At 42.3% G+C, this 21,729-nt stretch overlaps 1 protein-coding gene across 1 annotated transcript in view; it reads right to left on the bottom strand.

The window, feature by feature from the left end:
• Positions 1-21,729, bottom strand: part of FGD4 (FYVE, RhoGEF and PH domain containing 4) — a 154,952-nt gene that overhangs the window by 25,225 nt on the left and 107,998 nt on the right. The window contains exons 4-8 of the mRNA XM_054989455.1: positions 17,099-17,582; positions 14,438-14,527; positions 10,286-10,431; positions 7,557-7,713; positions 5,016-5,154 (exon numbers count right to left, since the gene is read on the bottom strand). Of these exons, the coding sequence (XP_054845430.1) occupies positions 5,016-5,154; positions 7,557-7,713; positions 10,286-10,431; positions 14,438-14,527; positions 17,099-17,582 (1,016 nt within the window). The remainder of the gene's footprint in view (positions 1-5,015; positions 5,155-7,556; positions 7,714-10,285; positions 10,432-14,437; positions 14,528-17,098; positions 17,583-21,729) is intronic.

Genomic DNA, 21,729 nt, shown 5'->3' with positions numbered 1-21,729 from the left:
GACCTAACTGAAAGTTTGCTTTGCGGATGACCAAGGTATCCAGGAATGAGAGTTTTCCCTCACTTTCTTTCTCCATTGTGAATTGTATGTTCAGGTGGATGTTGTTGAGATGATTCAAAAACTCCCTCAATTCTTCCTCCCCATGGCTCCAAATGATGAATGTATCATCCACAAACCGGAACCATACACTGGGTTTGTGGGGTGCTGATTCTAGAGCTGTTTTTTCAAAATGTTCCATGTAGAAGTTTGCTATAACTGGGCTGAGTGGGCTCCCCATGGCCACCCCATCCATCTGTTCATAGAATTCGTTGTCCCATTGGAAGTAACTGGTTGTCAGACAATGATGGAATAAGGCTGTTACATCCTCTGGGAAAATCTGATTAATCAGTGCAATAGTGTCTTTTACTGGAACCTTGGTAAACAGGGATACAACATCAAAACTGACAAGTATGTCTTGTGGATTGAGTTTCAGAGAACTGATTTTGTTGATGAAATCTGCTGAATCTTTGATGTAAGACGAGGTTTTCCCGATGTGGTCCTGCAGGAGATCCGCCAGATGTCTAGCTAATTCATATGTCGGTGAACCAATGGCACTCACAATGGGTCGGAGTGGGACTGAATCTTTATGTATTTTGGGGAGTCCATATAGTCTAGGTGGCTGTGCTTCAGTCTTGCATAGTTTTCTGTGCGTGTCGGGATGTAGTGAGGAATTCTTGATCAGCGCATTTGTTAGCCTGGTGATTTTGCAAGTGGGATCTCGTTTTAGTTTTTTGTAGGTGGAGGGGTCCAGGAGTTCCTTAATCTTCTTTTTGTATTCCTCCGTTTTCTAACTAACTAAAACTAAAACGAGATCCCACTTGCAAAATCACCAGGCTAACAAATGCGCTGATCAAGAATTCCTCACTACATCCCGACACGCACAGAAAACTATGCAAGACTGAAGCACAGCCACCTAGACTATATGGACTCCCCAAAATACATAAAGATTCAGTCCCACTCCGACCCATTGTGAGTGCCATTGGTTCACCGACATATGAATTAGCTAGACATCTGGCGGATCTCCTGCAGGACCACATCGGGAAAACCTCGTCTTACATCAAAGATTCAGCAGATTTCATCAACAAAATCAGTTCTCTGAAACTCAATCCACAAGACATACTTGTCAGTTTTGATGTTGTATCCCTGTTTACCAAGGTTCCAGTAAAAGACACTATTGCACTGATTAATCAGATTTTCCCAGAGGATGTAACAGCCTTATTCCATCATTGTCTGACAACCAGTTACTTCCAATGGGACAACGAATTCTATGAACAGATGGATGGGGTGGCCATGGGGAGCCCACTCAGCCCAGTTATAGCAAACTTCTACATGGAACATTTTGAAAAAACAGCTCTAGAATCAGCACCCCACAAACCCAGTGTATGGTTCCGGTTTGTGGATGATACATTCATCATTTGGAGCCATGGGGAGGAAGAATTGAGGGAGTTTTTGAATCATCTCAACAACATCCACCTGAACATACAATTCACAATGGAGAAAGAAAGTGAGGGAAAACTCTCATTCCTGGATACCTTGGTCATCCGCAAAGCAAACTTTCAGTTAGGTCACAAGGTCTACAGGAAACCAACTCACACTGATCGGTACTTACACAAAAACTCCAATCACCACCCCCGACAGAAAAGAGGCATAATGAAAACATTAGTGGATCGTGCAAGACGGATATGTGAGCCGCGCTTTCTCAATGAGGAAATTAATCATCTAAACCACGCACTTCAGGCAAATGGCTACTCCAGAAATGAAATCCGAAGAGCAATCAAACCCAGGATGAATCAAACAACCAAGGAAAAACAGTCACCTACAGGAAAAGTGTTTTTGCCATATATCAAAGGAATTACTGATCAGATGGGAAAGCTTATGGAAAAGCATAACCTTCAAGCAGTATTCAGACCCACCCGAAAAATACAACAGATGCTACGATCAGCAAAAGACAGCAGAGACCCCCTCACCTCTGCAGGAGTATACCGTATACCCTGCAGCTGTGGACAAGTTTACATCGGGACCACAAAGCGTAGCATCCAGACAAGAATAAAAGAACATGAAAGACACTGCAGACTTGGACAGCCTGAAAAATCAGCAGTGGCTGAACATAGCCTAACTCAAACAGGGCACAGTATCTTATTCCAGGACACCAAAATACTGGACAACACTTCCAACTACTTTGTCAGACTGCACAGGGAAGCCATTGAAATTCACAAGCATAAGCAAAACTTCAACAGGAAAGAAGAAACCTTAAGAATGAACAGAGCATGGGCTCCAGTTCTGAAAAACACCAGGCCAACAAAACACTCCACACCCGACAATAGCCCTGCAGAGAAGATTAGCACATCAAGCACCAATCCATATGCAAAAGAACCTCCTCAGGTTACAGTGAAGCCTCCCGCCATTAGCATTCCACACCCTGGGAAACTCTTACAGAATGACTCAGCTCAACCCCACCCCTCCTGAGTAGATACAAATGACCTACATCTTTTCCACACTGTGACACTGAGAGATCTCTGTCTTTTGGTGCTACACCTCTGAAGATGCCAGCCACAGCTGCTGGCGAAACGTCAGGAACTACAATGCCAAGACCACGGCAATACAGCCCGGAAAACCCCCAACAACCATCGTTCTCCGGCCGTGAAAGCCTTCGACAACTACAGCTCAGTTTATCTTTTCTACACTTGGAGAAATAAAGACCACAAAATGTATTGCCTAATGTACTTTTTATAGTTTCAAGTAAGAATGATTTTAACAAGTTAACAGAGCTAAGTATGAAGCTTTTAGGGAAATGAGAAGACGTGAACTGAATCTAGGAAACAATCCCATGGCTCAAAGTAACAGTAGTATGTCATCTAACAGTTCCATTTAACAGGCCACCTCAAGATCTAACAATAAACTATGATTGATTATAGTGGAATCAAAGGACCCATGAAGAAATTTTACCAATTCTATAGGAAATGTTAGAGTTACCTTCCCGCAGAGAAAAATGCTAAATTTCACATGGTTGGTATACAGATGTACCTATTCCTTTCCAGATTTAAGCTACTTGAGAAATTGTCGAAGGCTTTCACGGCCGGAGAACAATGGTTGTTGTGGGTTTTCCGGGCTGTATTGCCGTGGTCTTGGCATTGTAGTTCCTGACGTTTCGCCAGCAGCTGTGGCTGGCATCTTCAGAGGTGTAGCACCAAAAGACAGAGATCTCTCAGTGTCACTGTACTGACCATGGCAATACAGCCCGGAAAACCCACAACAGCCATCTACTTGAGAAACATTTTTTTTCTCCACTCCAATTAAGTTAACGGACAGTAGATTCAGGACAAATCAAAGAATTTCTTTATGTAACACAATTCACTCATGAATTCATCCGCTGTAAGATATAGTGATGGCCACCTGTTCAGATGACTTTAAAGAGAGATTTGACCAGTCCATGGCACCTCACATTTAAAGAAGCTGGACACAGTTCAATCTAAATTCCTGAGAACAATCTTACAAGTGCCCCATGGTGTCCCAAATGCACTTATCAGAATTGAAACTGGCATGATTACAGTAGAGGCAAGGTTGTGAATTGCAGTAACCCTGTACTGGCTAAAATTAGTTTGCTGTCCCAAAGGGCTCACAAGTCTAATAATATTGGATCCCTTTGCCCCCCCCCCCCCATGGCTCAGGACGCTGGATAAGAAGTTACTTTCGTACGGTCTTTCTAAACAATACCTGTGCTCTATGGGTTATGAAAAAGCTAAAGATATAGTAAAACAGAGGATATTAGATATTGCAAGGCAACATGATATAATCAGAATAGAGAAATGGCGAGATCTTTTGGAGCCCCCCAATAGGGTAACACCTATGCCTTATCTCCTCAACCTATCAAATCAGGAGTACAGACGAATTTTCACACTAATGCGACTGGATGTTTTTCCCTCGGCTGTCCTCGAAGGGAAGTTTAAAAAAATCCCTTATGAGGAAAGGATTTGCCCCTGCTGTGAGGAAGGGATAGAATCATTAGAACACATTATATTTGACTGCAAGGTGTATAACAATCTTCGCAAATCTCTTCCTCTTTTTTCAACTTTGCCCCTTACCCGTAGCCAAAGGATATGCACTCTGAGGGGTTTCTTTTCAGATAGACATCCTAAGGTCACATTTCAGGTGGCCAGATTTGGATTGCTTCAAGGATCGGGAAATCCTTAGTGTCTAAGCGAATGATTTTATTGTACCACTGAGAATTTTAAAGTTTATACTATTGTATCATGAATGATTTTACCCAGGTATTGTGAATGGTTTTATTGATGTTTTATTTTCTTCTGTGGTACCTTTTATTGGTGTTTTTGTAAATTGCTGGTCACTGACCGTGGAAAATAAACTACTACTACTGACCAGTCCATGGAACGTAGGCCTATCAATAGCTCTTAGCCATAAAGGCTAAATGGAACCTCCATGGTCGGAAGCAGTATGTCTTTAAATGCCAGTTACTGGGGAGCAGCAGCATGATCAAGCTGTTGCCCTTTTGCCCTGTCCAGAGTTTATATGGGGAGCAGCTGACTGGCCACTGTGAAAAACAAGAGGCTGGACTAGATGCATCTTTGGTCTATTTCTTAAGTTTTAAAAATCTTCCATTTTAGTTCTAAAGAACATACAAGGACTTTTATTAGAGAATGTTGTTTCCAAAGAGATATCAACTTTTCCAATGCAAAACAGGAAAACAGATGAAGAGAATAAAAGATATTTCTAACCTTATGATCCGTGCTCAGAATCTACAACCCTTTGCAGAAAACAAGACTGAAAATACCACCCTTTTTTGCCCAGAAAACTTACAACAAAAGAAACATTTTTCAGAGACATGATTTAACTACTGCACTGAATGGAATATTAACTGCTTGGAAATCGTATTCTCTCCACCCCGAAATGTTAACGGATCCTCTATTACAGTTCTTTTGCGATACTTAACCTGTAACCCACACGTAACATATACTTACTTTCAGCATCCTTCCAGTCTAGGGAGTCTTGTGGCAATTTTCTTAGGTAGTCCTTTAGGAGCATTTCATATCGGGGAATGCGTTGCACTGGTTCTAGCATGTGATGCTGCAAGGTCAAATTTCCACAGACTTTCTGTTTCTAATGGGGGGAAAATGTTTAAGGATGCTAAGAAATATTTTATGCTTTCTCTTTCTCTGGCTAATACTGTAGTCTGACTTTTTAAAAAAAAAAACTTTAAAAAACTTACTTTGCTTAAACTCTCTAGTAATACTAACAAATGAAACTTTTTAATTAAACAGAATCCCCAGCTGAAATATGTTGCTTTATTAAATCATTAAAAACCTTTTCTGATAGCAATTAACAAAGATTAATCTACTGTTTATTGTTCCCATTTGTAAACGATGGCAATATCAGAGGAATGCAAAAAGAAACAACATGCAATAATTTAATTTAATTTAATTCTAAAGTACAATTTTGATTATACAATTAAAGAATCAACTTGTTTATGGAAATGACTCAATTATTTTATTCTTCAATGAAAAAAATCACTATGCAGTTAGGAGTATTTATCGGCACCAAGGGAAGCACTCGCAGTACAATTTAGCACTCCCCTCCCTTGCTGACACTCCTGTCTCAAGCCCTAGCCTCTCTACTTTGCCACAACTCAGATGTAAATGACTGACTTCAAGTCCAGAAGAGAATTACATGGTGAAGAAAGTGTGAAGAAGGTATTTGCAACAACCATGAACCAAGGGAAACTTGTGAGTGGGAGATCCACGAATCTCTATTTTATGCTGCTGGAGTAGGTGGGGGGGGGGGGAAGCAGCGGCAGAGATGTGGTGTAGGAAAGTTTTTTAAAAAACTATTTTTCCTGATGCAAATTGCTCTCTTCTTTGATGTCTGTATGTTTCCCTCACAGGGCCATCAGTGGCTGGGATGGTGGCAGTGAAGCGGCACCGGAAGGGGGAACAAGAATAACTCCTTCCTTCACCCAAACCAAACTGGGTTTCCATTTTTTAACGTCTAAAAAACAGACAGGATATCCATTCACAGCCATCATGTCTAACCTGGCCCTCATTAAATTATTCGGTGAGTCTGCCAGAACAATATGGCCAGGGGATCCATCCTTAAGAAGGCAGTTCCACTTGGCTATACACAATAAACTCTGAACTGAACTGAACTTAGCAGAATTGCTGATGAGGGTCCAATAGTGTTTCAGAAGTGATGGTGAGTGGGGCGAATTTGTTGGAAGTAGTAGACTGGCCTTGAGAGAAACAGTTAATGTTAACTGTGAGTGCAGCATAGCATAGAAATTAAGGGGAGTGGAAAGAAATTAAGAAAACAATGGTTATTAGCCAAATGCACTTGGTTGGCTTTTAGATTTACATCTAAATGTCACAGGCTTCTGACACTTAATTTAAAACTGTTTATAACATTTAGTCATTAAGTTAGACATTTGTCATTAGCATACTGTCAGCAAAAAGCGAGTGTACTCAGCTTCCCTCTTGCCCACCTCATACACACAATGAATTTTCAAGGTAAAAATACTATTTACTTCTGCAGCTACACAATTTTCTTAAGGACTGTAACAGGCTGCTTTCACAATAGTATGCTATTATCATATTTAATCCCTCTCCGACAGCCGTCTTCAAGCCATCTGAGACTCTTTCAAAGTTCACTGATGGAAAAACTTCAAATTCTTTTTAGACAATACCACTCAGCGACAATTTACATCTTATGATGAGGATCCATCAATATATGCTACTGTGTCATTTTCCCTATAGAAAACATCCCCTTGCATTCTACTATTAGTCTCACTCAAGGCAGGAGAGACAAGTTCAGTATTTGATTTATTTTTATTTACTCTGAGTCTATCAAGTCAAATCTCGATATACTTCAGTTTATTCTGCCCACTTTTATACCCACTTAGTGAATCAATAATTTAAAAAAAGTTTGTTGACATGGGCTGTTTGGAAAATAGTGAACTTATCAACCATGTTTTGCTCAACCAATTCTGTTTGCTTCTTGATATTCTGCAAGTTTAAGCAAATCCCTGATTTCTCAATTTTTATTATGCATCTTTTGACTTATACTATATTTAACTGAAATTAAGGGATATGACAAGAATGGGGGAGGGAACCAAGGCTCCAAAAGGGCACAGATGCCAACAAGGAGTGCCATACAGGTAAGTATTTCTGTGACGGTCTGTTCTCTTCAAGGCACGTGGGGCTGGATCCATTATGCTCATTCTGCTAATTGTGACATTCTCCCCAGGGAGAATGCTGCTTGTGCCATGAGAAAATGCTGTTCTTAGTGGAACTAATCTGTGAAATCAAACCCATAATTTTGCCATTAGATGCATGGATAGACCCAAAGTCCATATAAGTATAAAGAAGGAAGCCATGGTGGCTTTACATGTACTTCCAAGGCTCCGATTTGATGGCTAGAGTCACCATACAAAGACAATGAAATGAAATAAAATGAAATACCTAAATTTTCTTAGCCTCTTGATAGCTAAACAACACACACACACAACCTACCTGAATGTCTTGAATAATGGATTTGAAGAGAGGTGATCGTTCTGTCCATGTTTTTACCAATTCCATTGCATTGTCAAAATTCTTCACATACTCCCCGTACATCTTGAGAAAGGGAGCTAATTTCTGCAGGATATCACCAATCCTCGGGCTTGTGTCCCTAAACAGGCAAAACAAGTAGTGCTGTAAAATACATACTAATTTAGAGATAGTGCTAGAAATGGGGGACTCACAGGGACTTGCAGTGGACATCTCATTTCCCCTCCCTATTTCCTCTTTCTCTTTCTTGAAAGCCCCTGTAGCCTCTCCCTTTTTCCTGATTCCCCTTCTCTCCTTCCCACCTACCATCCAATCTACCTTTACCTGCCCCCCTGCCCTGTCTTTTCTTTCTTTCTCTCCCCTTGGCAGCCTGTATCTGAAAAAACTAGGATCCAATTGGGCTCTGCTGGTGGCCAGATGAGTGGGGAACCTGCAAGTACTTGTGGGGGGGGGGACCTCATATTACCCTGCATCCCCTTTCCCTACACTATTTCCTCTTTCCCTCCTCCTGGCAACTCCCATATCCTCACCTTTCTATGCTACTTTCTCTCCTCCCCACCCACCTTCCTTTTCTGCTCTTCCATCTTCAGCTATATTTATTTACAAAGCAGTTTTCATCATTCTCCTCTCCTCCATTTTATCCTCAAAATAACCCTGTGAGGTCAGTTAGGCTGAGTGTGTGTCACTGGCCCAAGATCACCCAGTGAGCTTCCATAACTGAGTGGAGATTCCGACCTGGATGTCCAAAATCCTAGTCTGACACTCCAACCACAACACCACCCATGGGGGGGACTGCTGTTGAATAGTAGCAAGTAGCCAGTTCTGGGTGAGTCAACAAGTCTGCATGGTACCAAGTTATCCAGTGGTTGCAGCCAGGCTTAGTCCCAACAAATTCTCCTTCAAAGACCCAAATAGCAATGGAAAGGGCCCGGCCTCTCCTCCCTGCTTTTTACTGATAGAAACCAAAGCTTGAAGGCTGGCAATGTTGGGGCTTCCTAGCAACAGTCACTCAGGGCATTCATTTCTTAAAGCTACAGGCACTGCTTCTATTATTTGGGGTCTTTTAACACATAGACCGTTGTTTAGATTTCAGATTTTTCTGCAAACCTGGGGCTTTTTTAGGTTTGTAGAAAAATCTGTCTTGTCTTTTCACAGCTCCAGTCAGTGGAAGTATGTACCCACAGATTTGTTCATGTTGATAATGAGATATATTGATTGGTCTCTCAATGATAACTGTTATTTACATTTTGGTTTATTGTGCTTGTCTCCTATGCCCACATTACAATTTACTATAAATCTAATTACTCTATAAGGCCAATTGAAGGTTTAGTACAGAAAGACCTTCACATCATTGCTTACCCCAGGGTAATGATACATGAAGTGTCTAGTGGAAAGGGACCAAATTAAAAAGACAAGAAAATGATTCAGGTATAGAAAATATACAAAGCAAATGGCCTGATTTTGACTAAACATTCTAAACTTGCTAATTTGCTTTGGAAAAAATACAGTGGAAATGTTATTGGTTTTCTTTTTTGCAAGTGAAACTCCAAAACTGCATTGAACATTAAAATAATTTTATATTGTAAACAAGATAAGAATACAATGGTGTGCAGAAAGGTAACATTGCCACTGTCCAGCTAATATGTCCAAAGGACAGATGCTCCTGTTCTTCAGTGGTCATGTTAAATCTATCTATCCAGCTTCCCCTCTCCAAGAAACATATTTTCTCTGTGAAGTCATGCCTTTGAATTCTGCTTTTTGGAATTATAACAATTTCAAAGGCAGCTTAACAACTTCAAAGCCCCTTAACATGTACTAGTAACAGATGATTGCTTTGAGATGATGCATTTCAAAACAGCAGCCCTTCCTGCAATTATAAGACTGTTTTTAAAACAATTTTTTAGATAGTGAGAGTTGCAAAAGAAGTATGAAATGAACTCAAAATTTCCTTCAGATACCACCACCACACTTTTTTCTAGATTATATAAAAGATGTTGGACTAAAATGTTCTTTGGGGGAAAATCAACGTTTGGGTTTTCACCATGCTCAAGTATCAATTTAATTTGGAAAGAAATGCAAATAAAAAAGATTCATGAAGCAGGGCAGTCAAGTAACAAACTGATTTTTAATTAAGCATCTGCCTCTTGAACTAATTGACTATAGTAGTCAAACTGTAGCAGCTGGACTAATTTGTCCAAGTCATTCTGCGGCTATCTGTTCTACAGTCACCCAGATTATATGCTACTATGACTGAGTATGGATGGCTCTAGTTGAACACATATTAAATATTTTTCTGGTCCTCTTCTAATAACCAATTCTATGTTCTAGACAAAACAAGAGGATTGCTGGTCTGCTCCCTTTTACCAATACCGAAACAACCTTGGAAGCCCTTGGTATTTTATATGGCTTGGAACTGAAGACTTCCACATTTCCAACAAACTGTGGTTTATTCTCTTCACCTAGAAACCAGAATATCAGATCACACTTTTAATGTGGACAAAATAACCAACTATAGTCTAATGTAAATCAGGATTCCTTGCAAATCAGGGTGCCTCATTCCATAATGACCAACCAGTTTGTCATTCCCTGTGAATATAGCCATTGTATCATAAAACCTTTATAGGCATGTCAGATAATACTCAAGATTACCTTAAGTTAACTATTATCCTCTGATTATTCACAACAATACTTACCATTCTTGCATTCTTTTCTCAAGCTCTGGCAACAAAAATTGCCTGTGAAATTGATTTATGGATGAAATGTTGGAAAACATTTTATTAACAACTTCAGCAGGAAATGAACCCCGGTTAGCTTCATCCATCAGTCTACTATAGAATACCTGAAATGGACAAAAAGGAGAGTCACTCTCAAATACATGTGATCCTGCTGTCTTCAAAAATGACAACTAAAAACTCTAAAGTTTTCAGAGAGTTTACAAGCAAATTATATGCTATATTCACTAGAATTTCCTCCCTTTACTTTCATGGCACCATCAGTATCACTTTCTCCCTCCTTCATGGGAAAAAAATGACAGAAGGGGAAAACCATTCAACTCCTCTTCTCCAGCAGCTCTGATTCAAATTAGACCTCCTAGCATCTCATCAAGGTTATGCTTTGCCTTCTCATCCTGAGCATACCAACTAGAAATAACTTATACAGCCACTATGTGTTCTTTTATATCATCTTAAACACAGCCAACTTAATTCCGAATATATGCCAAGTGCTTTAGTACCATTATACCATTTTTAAAAACCCTACGGGAATATTACTACTACGATATTACAGATGGGGACATGAATGTAGATGGCACATGACTGAACAGCAGAGTAAATGTCAAAAAGTTACTTCATATATTTTAAATAAATGAAAAACTAACACACTGAGATACCCAATATAGATACTGTAAATGCGCCTTGAGGACCATTATTTGCTTCAGATCATCCTCTGTTAGTGAAGCCACCAGCCCTGAACTCACTGGGGCCAGAGTTTGCGGGCCGCAGGCATAGGGGAGGCAGGTTGGCTCTTTTTGGCCTGGCCGGCTCCTTCTGCGTGGCTCCCATGACTGTGCGGGGAGCTATACAGTTTAAAAACCCAGGCCAATCAGAACAGCCAGCTGGGTGAGGGAGGGCGGGACACAGTCCTTGACCTGAGAGGAGAAGTTTCCTCTCAGGTCCACCCTCCCTCTATTTAAGAGGGAGCCGGGCTGAGGTCACAGCATTTGGGCTCCGAACAGTGTTCCCTCCCACCCTCCACTTCTTTTCATAGTTTAGTTGCAGTTTACGTTCATAAAGTTTTACATCTGGTATTAAGCAACTTCACAAAGGTTTTTGCTTGTTATTGTTAACTTTATTGTCACAATTGTGGTAGGGGGAGTTTTTTTTCCAACTTGTTAAAACTCGAGGTTTATACTTGGAGGGTCTTTAATGTAATGTTAACTTGTCAAAACTTTTGGCTGGCAGTTTTGGTGTTGGGCACAGACCCCCTTTGGGGGGAAACAGGGCCTGCGTGCAAAGTTTCTCCATAGATGGGGATCCCCATAAGGGATCTTGGAGCAGGTATGGGCAATGACAAGCCGCACTCCGGGGCAAGCCCCAAGGTGATAGGGGAACCACATTGAGGCTACCGTCCATTGTGGATCCCACTAACTGTCATCTCGTGGTTCCCCTTTCATCAGGTGGGCTGAAGGGGTGAGGGGTCATCAGCTGGCAAGCAGGTCAGCCAATGCAGGGATCTGCGCCCTATGCTGAGCCAACACTCCTATCTCTGTAATTAATAAAGTTGTGGCCTCTTTTTCTCCACGCTATGTATCGTGCGTGTTTATTGCCTGCCCAAGCACCCTTAGCTTTTCAGCTGGCCCTGCAAACACTGTATATGATATATACACACTTCATGTTCTAAGTGCTGAGTGCTGTGAAACTATCAGTAGGGTTGTTTGTAAACAGTCCAAGTTCTCAAAGGGGATAAGTAAAAAGACAGTTGGGAGGTGAGCTAGGGATGGAAACAACTGTATGGAGAGGCAGGAAGACTGAGGGCTGGTCAGCCAACTGGGAAGAGAACACATAAGGAATCAAAGGTTTTTAAAATGTCAGGGATTACACTGGCAAGGCTTTATAAATAAAGGATGCCAAGTAGGTTGAAGCTAAGGGATCCACTAGAAAACTAACCAGCAGAAATTAGTTGGGGGTAGGGGATAGACAATAAACAACAATAAACTAAGGGGAGAAGGGTAACAAGAGGGTACTTCTAACATGACAATAGCTCTCCATGTGGCACTCACTGCTGTGAACTCAGAGGCATTTGCAGCAGCCACGGAGTGTTCGCATGGTTGTTTCCCCCACACTATCCTTCCTGCAACCCCCCTGCAGCCAACATTTCCTTCTACCCTGTGTTACCTGAGCGCTTTCTCAGGTTTTCAGAAAAACTGGTAACTGACATATTCCTATAGCATTAACACACTATAGTGATAAGTGATTTTTAAAAGCCCCCTCCGAAAGCCCTCTGGTAGTGCAGGAGGGATAGCAGGTCACAGGGATTGAGTTAAAGAAAATGGAACCAATTATGGGTGGGACCTGAAAAAATCCACACCTTCTCATAAACACTGCAGCAAACACTCTTTGGCTACAACATTATTTTTTTTCCAAAAAGACAATAGTCTCAAAAGAGATTTAGGAGAGATCAGAAGGTGCAAAAATGCACAACAGTGTTGTGAGAATACCGGGGGGGGGGGGGGAACACCACTCTTGTGGAGAAAAAACAGGCATGTGGAAGCAGCCAGAGAAGCCTCAGAGAGATCTGTACAAAACTTTAGATATGACTTAGGGACAGAGAAATCAGGAAAACAGGGAGAATAAAGCCAGGAAGCTGAGATAAACCAGAAGTCAGGTAGCTGAAGGAAATGGGGTAGAGTATGCAGACACCTGAAAGAAAGATAGGTGGAGATAGTGGGAATCTGAAGAACAGAAAGGAAAAGGCAGGCCCAGATAAAAACAGCAGGGCAGGGACAGCAATATAATCTGCAAGGAAAAAAGAGGAAGATGCAAGAGAGGCCAAAGAGGTAAAGGAAACAGAAGTAAATTATACACATTGCTTCGAACTTTCAGCAAAATGTTTGGTACTAGCTTCCAGTAAAATACTATTTTAATTAAATTATGTGAGTGGATATTTACTTCTACAATCTTCTCTACAAGCAAGTTAAAACAATTTGTCACAAAATTGCATGCAATAGTCCAGCTAACAGATGTAGTGAGATGTTACCAGATAGATGAATCTGAGCAATAAGCAATTTAAAGCTAATAAAAGATGTCAAGTTTCTAATGCAAGAAAGGCAGCTACATAGAGCCTCTTATGTTCACAGAGCAAATCCAAAACCAAAAACACAACATGCATAGCAACAAGCTTGTTCAACTAGACAGATATGACTTCTTTGAACTATGCTGAATTTATAATCTAATTACCTAGACAGCAAGCAAATTAACCATGCAGTCAGGGGAGTAAAGAGGAACAATCTCAGAGGACAGGGAAATGCACCATGAAAAATGAACAGGCTTTGGGAATAGAGATGTTTTATTGTAAAAGAATGTTTTAAAACCAGGCCACTGAGTCAGGAAAGAAAAAGCAGAGCATGTGGGTTGTGTGGCATTTAAAAGGCAAGTATAATTTTGTGTATGAAGCTTATAAGGGTTCCATCATTTTAGTAGAGGATATGAGCAATTCCTATTCTTTTTGCTGAGTTAGTCACCATACGGAGATTAAAACAGAAGATTCTTCATCTTTAAGCTGCAAGTTCAAGGCTGCCTGAACAATCTGTGTTGACCAAGCACCTTTATACTTTTATTGGTCAAATTGCAGTTGGTGGAGATGGGAGAACAGTCCCTTATTTAGGCATGAGAAGCAACATTTGCATGTCTCAATGGCAATACATCTGTAAAGTAGTGAAGTATTGGTCACAAATTACTACTGGGACTGCTGAAACAAAAGGGTGTGCATAGGTTCCTGACAGCTACGGTTTGTTCCCTTGGGCTGACAGAGAAGAGGGGCTGCAGATGAACTAATGATGCAGGAGGTGTGAGAGACAGAGACCTTCACATTCCTGAATTTAATGTAATGTGGGAGCATAAAGATTTAGTAATTATAAATTTAGAAATATGGACAGATAATTGTAAATCTTTAGTTAACTGTAAATTTTTTATGCTGTCCCCTAGCAAATAACAAAGCACATTTTATACAAGCTATCTCTTAAGAGAACTTGTATAAAATGTGCTTTTACTTATGATTTAATTTTTAATTATGATTTAATTATGATTATATTAAAGGGAAAAGTTTCTGTCTCCCTCTCGGTTTCTTACCTGGTCTAAGAGTTCAAGTCTGCTGACATAGGCTTTTTCTGTGTGCAAAAGCTCACTGGCAATTTTGTAACATTTCTGCTCATCAGTCTCCTAGAAACACATAAAATGTTATTTTCATAATAAATTACAATGCAATTTATGCACAATTCATGTGCATTACCCACACATTACACACACACACACACACACACAGAATTTATGAACAGCTCTCACTTTCCTGCATAGGCAAAGATCACTGGAAAAAAAGAAGTGCGGAGAAGCCTCTTCTCCTCTTTGAGAGGATATTTCAAAAGAGCAAACTGAAGATGTTGTAGATATTTTAAGAATACCTCTGTTAATATGGAGGACAGACTGAAACCCTCATTCTAGAAGAGCCAATGGGGAGGGCCAATGTGTCGGGCCATGATGGGAAAAAAACCCAAGGGACTTAAGAAATTCAGAGGATATTTTAAAATATCACTAAGCCCCCAAAAGCAGAAAAACAAATGCAAGCTTTATTGCTACCAAACATCATGAAGCATTTGATGCATCGACACTTGAAACACTTGCCATCCACGCTAGCAAAATTGTGTTGTGCATATTCCTTCCACGCCAAGACTGCAAACAAAGCGGTTTCCAACTTTGGTTTATAATTCTAATTTGGAACAGAAATGCTTACCTTACTTTGTTGGTTAGAATGTAAACAAGGTATGTTTTGTGCTAAATTGGAAGGCACTAACTGTTCAGAAGTGCATTAGGGAGGAAGCATGTGTGAGCACAGTGATTCATTCAAATAGTGCCAAATGACAGCTTTGTCTTACAGATGAACCAGGTATTGGTTCATCATACTAAAAATTAGGTATTGTCAGTGACATATCACACACCAGGCCTGACAGGGGTATCATTCTACACCTGTCATTCACAGGTTTTCCTTTTTTATGGAAGCTTTTAAAAAGTGTTTTAAATGAAAGATGAAGTATTAAAATGTTTTTACTATCAACAATTAGATCAGAGTGGACTACTGCAAAGGAACTGAAAAATAATGAAATCAAAAAGAGTCCAGTAGCACCTTTAAGACTAACCAATTTTACTGTAGCATAAGCTTTCGAGAATCACGTTCTCTTCGTCAGATGCATGGAGGGCAGAAGGAACCTGGCCAAATATAGAGGAGGAGAGGGGGGGAAGGGGGGAAGGAGGAGAGGGGGGATGTAAACAACTCCTTTGATATGGAGATGCAGACAGCTCCTTTTGGTGTGGGGATCAGTTTGCTTGTGTAAAGATTCAAAAGAGTTTGCCGTGTTAGTCTGTAGTAGCAAAATCAAAAAGAGTTCAGCAGCACTGCAGCACAAGCCCTCGATAACCACATAACAGGCACAGACCAGGTACTTTAAAAGGCTAAACGCAGAATGGAGAATTTAATGCCTCAAATTACATCACATATACACAGCCAAGTCACATTCTTGTTCTTTCCTGAGTACCCACGCCCACCCAATATAAAATCTGGGAATGATTAGCCTGAAATGACTCAGGCGCTCCAAAATGCTTGTTAGAATTAGGGAATAGATCCATCTTGAACACTACACTCCATGTAGTGATAAATAAGCAGCCCTTATTTATCTTGTGTAAACTCTGCAATGGTAGTAGAGTATCACAATGTGGGGAAGCATCTCAGTGTCTCTTTGCAGAATGCACCACTATATCTAATTCTAGCCCCTCTTAGGTGCCCTTTACTAGTTAAAGGTCTGTTATCAAGGTCCTTCATCCCATCGTGGGGATAAAAAGTTCACACGGGCAGAGACAAATACACCTATCTTTCCCAAGAGTCTGTCATTTCCCCCTTCCATTAGGAAACTGATCTTGGAGGAAAGGCCCAGGCAGTCATCCCCACCTACATGATTTCAGGCTATTAACCATTACAGCTACACCCTGAGTCAAATTTGTAGAAAAGTGGAATTCCACAGAGGGCCTACAATGTGTCAAGAGCACCTTGACTTTTTATTTATGATAGGCCACACAGCAGAACATTAGTTCATCAACCAGAAGGTGCAAGGCTCAGATAGAACAGCTGCCTTCTGTCATCTTCTCCAGGTGTTTGCCAATTTCCTTCCTATACATTATTGTACCACCACCCTGTTGTCCCTGCCTTTTCCTGTAAATTACAGCCAACACCTGTTACATCATTTGGATGTCTTTCCTGTGTAGGTTGGCATTCACTACAATGCACTAATGTGGACGTACAAAGGGACTGTATCCCTGCTATTTTACTGAATGAGAAAGCCCTCCAGTATAGAGAAGCAGTGTACAGATACTGGAAACACTTGCATAAGAAGACTCTGGATTGGATTCCCTTTCTAGGAAACTTCTGCCAAAGATCTCCCTGATTGCTTCCATGATTGTGTCAAAAGTGAAAGGGCTCTCAGCATCTCTATCTACCCAAAAGGCCATCAGACCTTTTGTCCTGTAAAAACAGAACTTTAAAAACCAACAAAAAGCATATATATCTACAATGAGAAAAGCAGTAATGTGTCAAATACTTTCATAATCAAACTGCTGCAAATACAGTACAAATAAGGTCTAATGAAACATACCATCACTGGCTTTGTTCAGGCCATAGAATAATCTCAGAGGAACATAGTGACCAACTTCAGATGCTTCTTTGAAAAAAAATAAATATTGCCTTACCTTTGTTTCCAGTTGTTGGTCTTGTTTGTGCTCCTCAACCAGTTTATCCTCTGCGTTAGTAATCATTTCTACAGTTTCTTTTCCAGATGGGAACAACGTGTTCCCATCTGGACTAGTCCGGCAACAGCTATTGATCGTTTCCCCTTTGCAGGCAGCTGTAGTTTGCAACGAGTCCGTACTTGTGCTCTCTCTCTCTCCATTTACCAAGCTGCTTTCAAATGAAGCATCTTCACTTTGAATGGCCGTATTGTCATTATAAACTGGCAACCTGCTGTCCCTGCATTCCAGCCGGTTCTGTGCTACTACTCCATTGGTCGTGCAATTCTGTACATCCTGAGATCGATCTGTATTATTTCCCTGCTTTTGTAGTGGGTGTTGGGAAAAGGATTTTGGCTGAGGCGATGATGTCGACCCATGCTTTCCTTGAGATCTAATAATATTGATAACACAGGGTTCTTTTTTCAGCTCACTGAGACTGGATGGGCTAAGGAGAAAAGACAGAGAATGAAAACGAAAGCATATTACATAAACAGATATTTGCATAGCATGTAAAGCACACCCTTCCTTATCCGCTTTGCTAACGAAACCAATGACAACAGCGGCAACATGAAACAAAAACGTTAGCCGTAAAAGCACACAGTGAATGGTGAGCTTCTACTAGTGATGGCAACGAGCCTACAAATGTGCCATCAGTTGGAAGTAATCCCACTGAAGTCAAAACACTGCAACAATGTCTCTTGCTGCTTATTATGGCTTGAACGGGATGAGACAGCTGCCCTATCACGTATAACAAAGGAGAAGAAGCTCTGCTGCCCTTCTTGCATTCACTATTTACCCTCTAGCCATTTCTATTAGGCACTGTTCTACTAGGCAGAGTCATGGCCTCTATGGGAGGTTATTTGAACTTAATGGCAAACAGGGAAGAATTTAGTATCCCCCCCCCACCTGCATGCACCCCTTTTGCTACAATAACTGAACCCCCCAAACCCATTTTATACACTGCATAGATTGTGGTATTAAAAAAAATAGGTTTGCCAGGACCACGTGTAGATTGCGTCTCAGTAGTGATGGAGTGATAAGAAAAATCACGGGTCAACAGAAGCAGACATTTCATGATTTTGTGTATTTTGCTCCTACTTTGTTACATGTTAACACTGTTTCAAAATTTTGAACGTGTACTGCATTTTTATATTGCTAACTTTCTTCTTTTTTCATACACTTCAAATTCCTTCTTGTAACATATGTTTGTTTAAAGTAATCATTTTTCCTTAACAGTTACTTTTTCCCCCTAGAGATAGTTTCAGGTAGGTAGCCATGTTGGTCTGCAGTAGAACGGAAGGATTTGAGTTCAGTAGCACCTTAGAGAACAATTTTATATCACTGCACTACACGTGAGGAAGTGGGCCTCTGGTTCAACCTAACTGTCCACTCTCTGTACCAAAGAGAATTGTGGTCATGCATGGCTAGCTACAGTTTTTCAGATATATATCCACGTCAAGCTGTCAGTGGTCCAACTGAACCATATTTTCTTCCCTGTTTGCCCAAACTTCCTACTATAAACTCCATTTCAGAAATCTCACTTTATAATCTCCCCTTGAAGTTTCTCTGTCTGAGGACAGCAATAGAATTTTCAGGAAGACTAAAATGTTCTCCCAATGAAATGCCCAGGAAGATTAAAATGCTGTGATTTCCAATGTCAGATTTATGCCCATTTAATCTTTCGTATAGGGACTGACCTGGTTGTCTAATATAGAGCAACTCTGTCCCTATATTTACTTCGACAGCACAATCACTAGACCTACCAACACCAGTTATACCATCTCGGGTTTATTCATTTGTTAATCATATATGCTATCAAGGGTCAGCAATGCCCTTATTCGCAAATTCAGAACAATGGATGCCCCATCCCACCCACTTCCCGGCAGAACAGAGATTTAGGATTTTTACCTCACTACAGATGCTAATTTATGCTCTAAACAAGTTGCATTGTACTTTTACATCCTGAAATCTTCCTCTGCTACACTCTTCCCATCTAATTTACTTGCATTGTACCTTTACATCCCAATGCCCTCCCTGTAACACCCCACTCACCTTTGAATGGGATATAAAGGCTCAGGCATCTCCATTCCTACTCATGTCTGAAGAAGGGCACTTTGGCTCTCAAAAGTTTATAGTCTGAAAATCTTGTTGTTCCCCTCGAAGGTGCCACTGTGCCCAAATTCAGGGTTGAATGAGTCTAATGCTCACTTCGCTTCTGCTCTGGTCAGCTGTTTTCCCTCCTAGCCACGCTCCTTCTCTCCCCATACTTACACATTTTTGATTGCTACTGACTGTCCACAAAATCCTTCAGATTCTCACTCCCAACCACATTTTTTCCACAATTTTACTATACACCTCATTTGTTTGTCTGTTTCCCAGTCACATGGGACCCGCACCTACGTTACCTGAAATGTATTTTAGGACCTCAACATCTGATACACTCTGTCTGAAAATCAAGGGTGAGTGGCTCACCATTAGCTCTTCTCAGGCATTCTTTATCATCCCAAAACAAAACTCCAGTTTATGATCTCCATGATAATAGTCTCCTTTGTAAAAAAAAAAAAGGCATCTTGGTCTCTTGCTATACTATTTAATTTCTAATTCTTGTCACTGAAAGTAGACTTATTTTAAACTACCCTCTTGTACTTCCCTCCACTGGGAAAGGAGCAGTCACAGTATTCTGCAGACCAATTAAGGGAGGAAGATGGTGGAAGCAAGCAGCCGTGGGAAAGAAAATGTTTTGCGTGAAAAACGTTCCCAGCTCAATCCCTGGCATCCCCAGTTAAAAGATCTCGGGTGGCAGATGCTTGGAAAGCTCACTCTCTCTGCCTAAGACCATGGAGAGTCACTGCCAGTCAGTGTAGACGGTACTGAGGGAGATGGATTTGACTTGGTCCAAAGCAGCTCCATGCAAGGCAAACAATTACTTAAGCTGGAACGATTTGTAACCCATCTTCTACATATGCCACTACTACTAACACCAGAAAGAGCCAAGAAATATTGCTACATCCATGCAGGGTGTTTCCAGATGATTGTTTACACCATGCTGCAGTTTGGAACTGTTTAAAATTGATAAATGGGACTTGATGGCAATCAGGAACTGGCTTTCCATGACGAGAAACTGCCTGGAAACCATTATTACATATTCAAAAATTCAGGCAATCGTTTTTTCAAATGGCAGGGTAGTGTAAAGAGAGGTAGCTAACATTTTGCTAAGGACCAAGCTAGCCTAGGGGGAGAGGAGGAAGAGGCTTATACAGGGCCGGCGCGCCCATGGAGGCCAGGTAGGCGGTGGCCTCGGGCGCGCGGGCACTGGAGGGGCGCTGGAAGGGGTGTTGGGGGGTGGAGACGCGCGCGGGCACTGGAGGGGCGCTGGAAGGGGTGTTGGGGGGTGGAGACGCGCGCAGCGAAGCTGGCATGACTTGGCTGCAGCTACTGCTGCAGCCAGTCAGCCAGCCCCTTGCTGCCACGACCGCTGCCACACACCCCAGCCGGGCGCAGCCTCTGTGCGCCGCTTGAGCCCCGCTGCCGCCGCCACACTTCCCAGCCGGGCGCAGCCTCCACGCACCGCCCCAGCAGCGGCTCGCAGCTTCTGCTCCCGGCTGGGGCGTGTGGGGGCGGCGGCGGTGGAAGCACGGGGCTGGCTGGCTCCGTTGCGTGCTCCTCCGCCCCAGCCGGGCGCAGAAGTCGTGAGCTGCTGCTGGGGTGGCGCACGGAGCAGCCTCCGTGCGCCGCCCCAGCCCCGGCTCGCAGCTTCTGCGCTCGGCTGGGGCATGTGGCGGCGGCAGCACGGGGCTGGCTGGCTCCGTTGCGTGCTCCTCCGCCCCAGCCGGGCGCAGAAGCCGTGAGCTGCTGCTGGGGTGGCGCACGGAGCAGCCTCCGTGCGCCGCCCCAGCCCCGGCTCACAGCTTCTGCGCTCGGCTGGGGCATGTGGCGGCGGCAGCACGGGGCTGGCTGGCTGGCTGCAGCTACTGCTGCAGCCAGCCACCCCAGCTCTGCTGTGCACTCCTCCGCCCCAGCTGGGCGTAGAAGCCGTGAGCTGCTGCTGGGGCGGCGTACGGAGCAGCCTCCGCGCGCCGCTCCAGCAGCAGCTCGCAGCTTCTGCGCTCGGCGGTCCTCCACACGCCGCCCAGCCCCCCTGCGGCGCGTGATGACGTTTGCAATGACGTCATCACGCAGTCCGTGGCGCGCCCGCGCGCACACGCCGCCGCGGGCGCCAAAACCTCTGGCACCGGCCCTGGGCTTATAACACAATAAACCAATCACAGCCATAGGACCAGAAGAGATGAATAGTGAACAGTAAAATTAAAGCCTTGGCTGCCAGACATTAACGTCCCATTTTGAATAGGGACAATATGATGACAACTACAAAGTGGGGAGGTCTGCAGAAACATGGAGCACATTTGAGTGTCTTTTTGGTCTATCTGCTGTTACAGACTAGCACAAATAGTCTGGTAGACTCAATCAATTTCTTTGCTGAACTGAGATGATGGTGGGCTGGAATGTAAATACTGACTTCTGGTAAACCAAAACCCTGCCTGTACTTTTTTACCAGTTAACAGCTTCCCTTACTTGCATCTCTTAACACACAA

This window comes from Eublepharis macularius, chromosome 9, assembly GCF_028583425.1.
Source record: "Eublepharis macularius isolate TG4126 chromosome 9, MPM_Emac_v1.0, whole genome shotgun sequence".
Taxonomy (NCBI): Eukaryota; Metazoa; Chordata; class Lepidosauria; order Squamata; family Eublepharidae; genus Eublepharis; species Eublepharis macularius.
The sequence above is the reverse complement of the archived record's forward strand: the minus strand, read 5'-3'. Positions and strand labels throughout refer to the sequence as shown.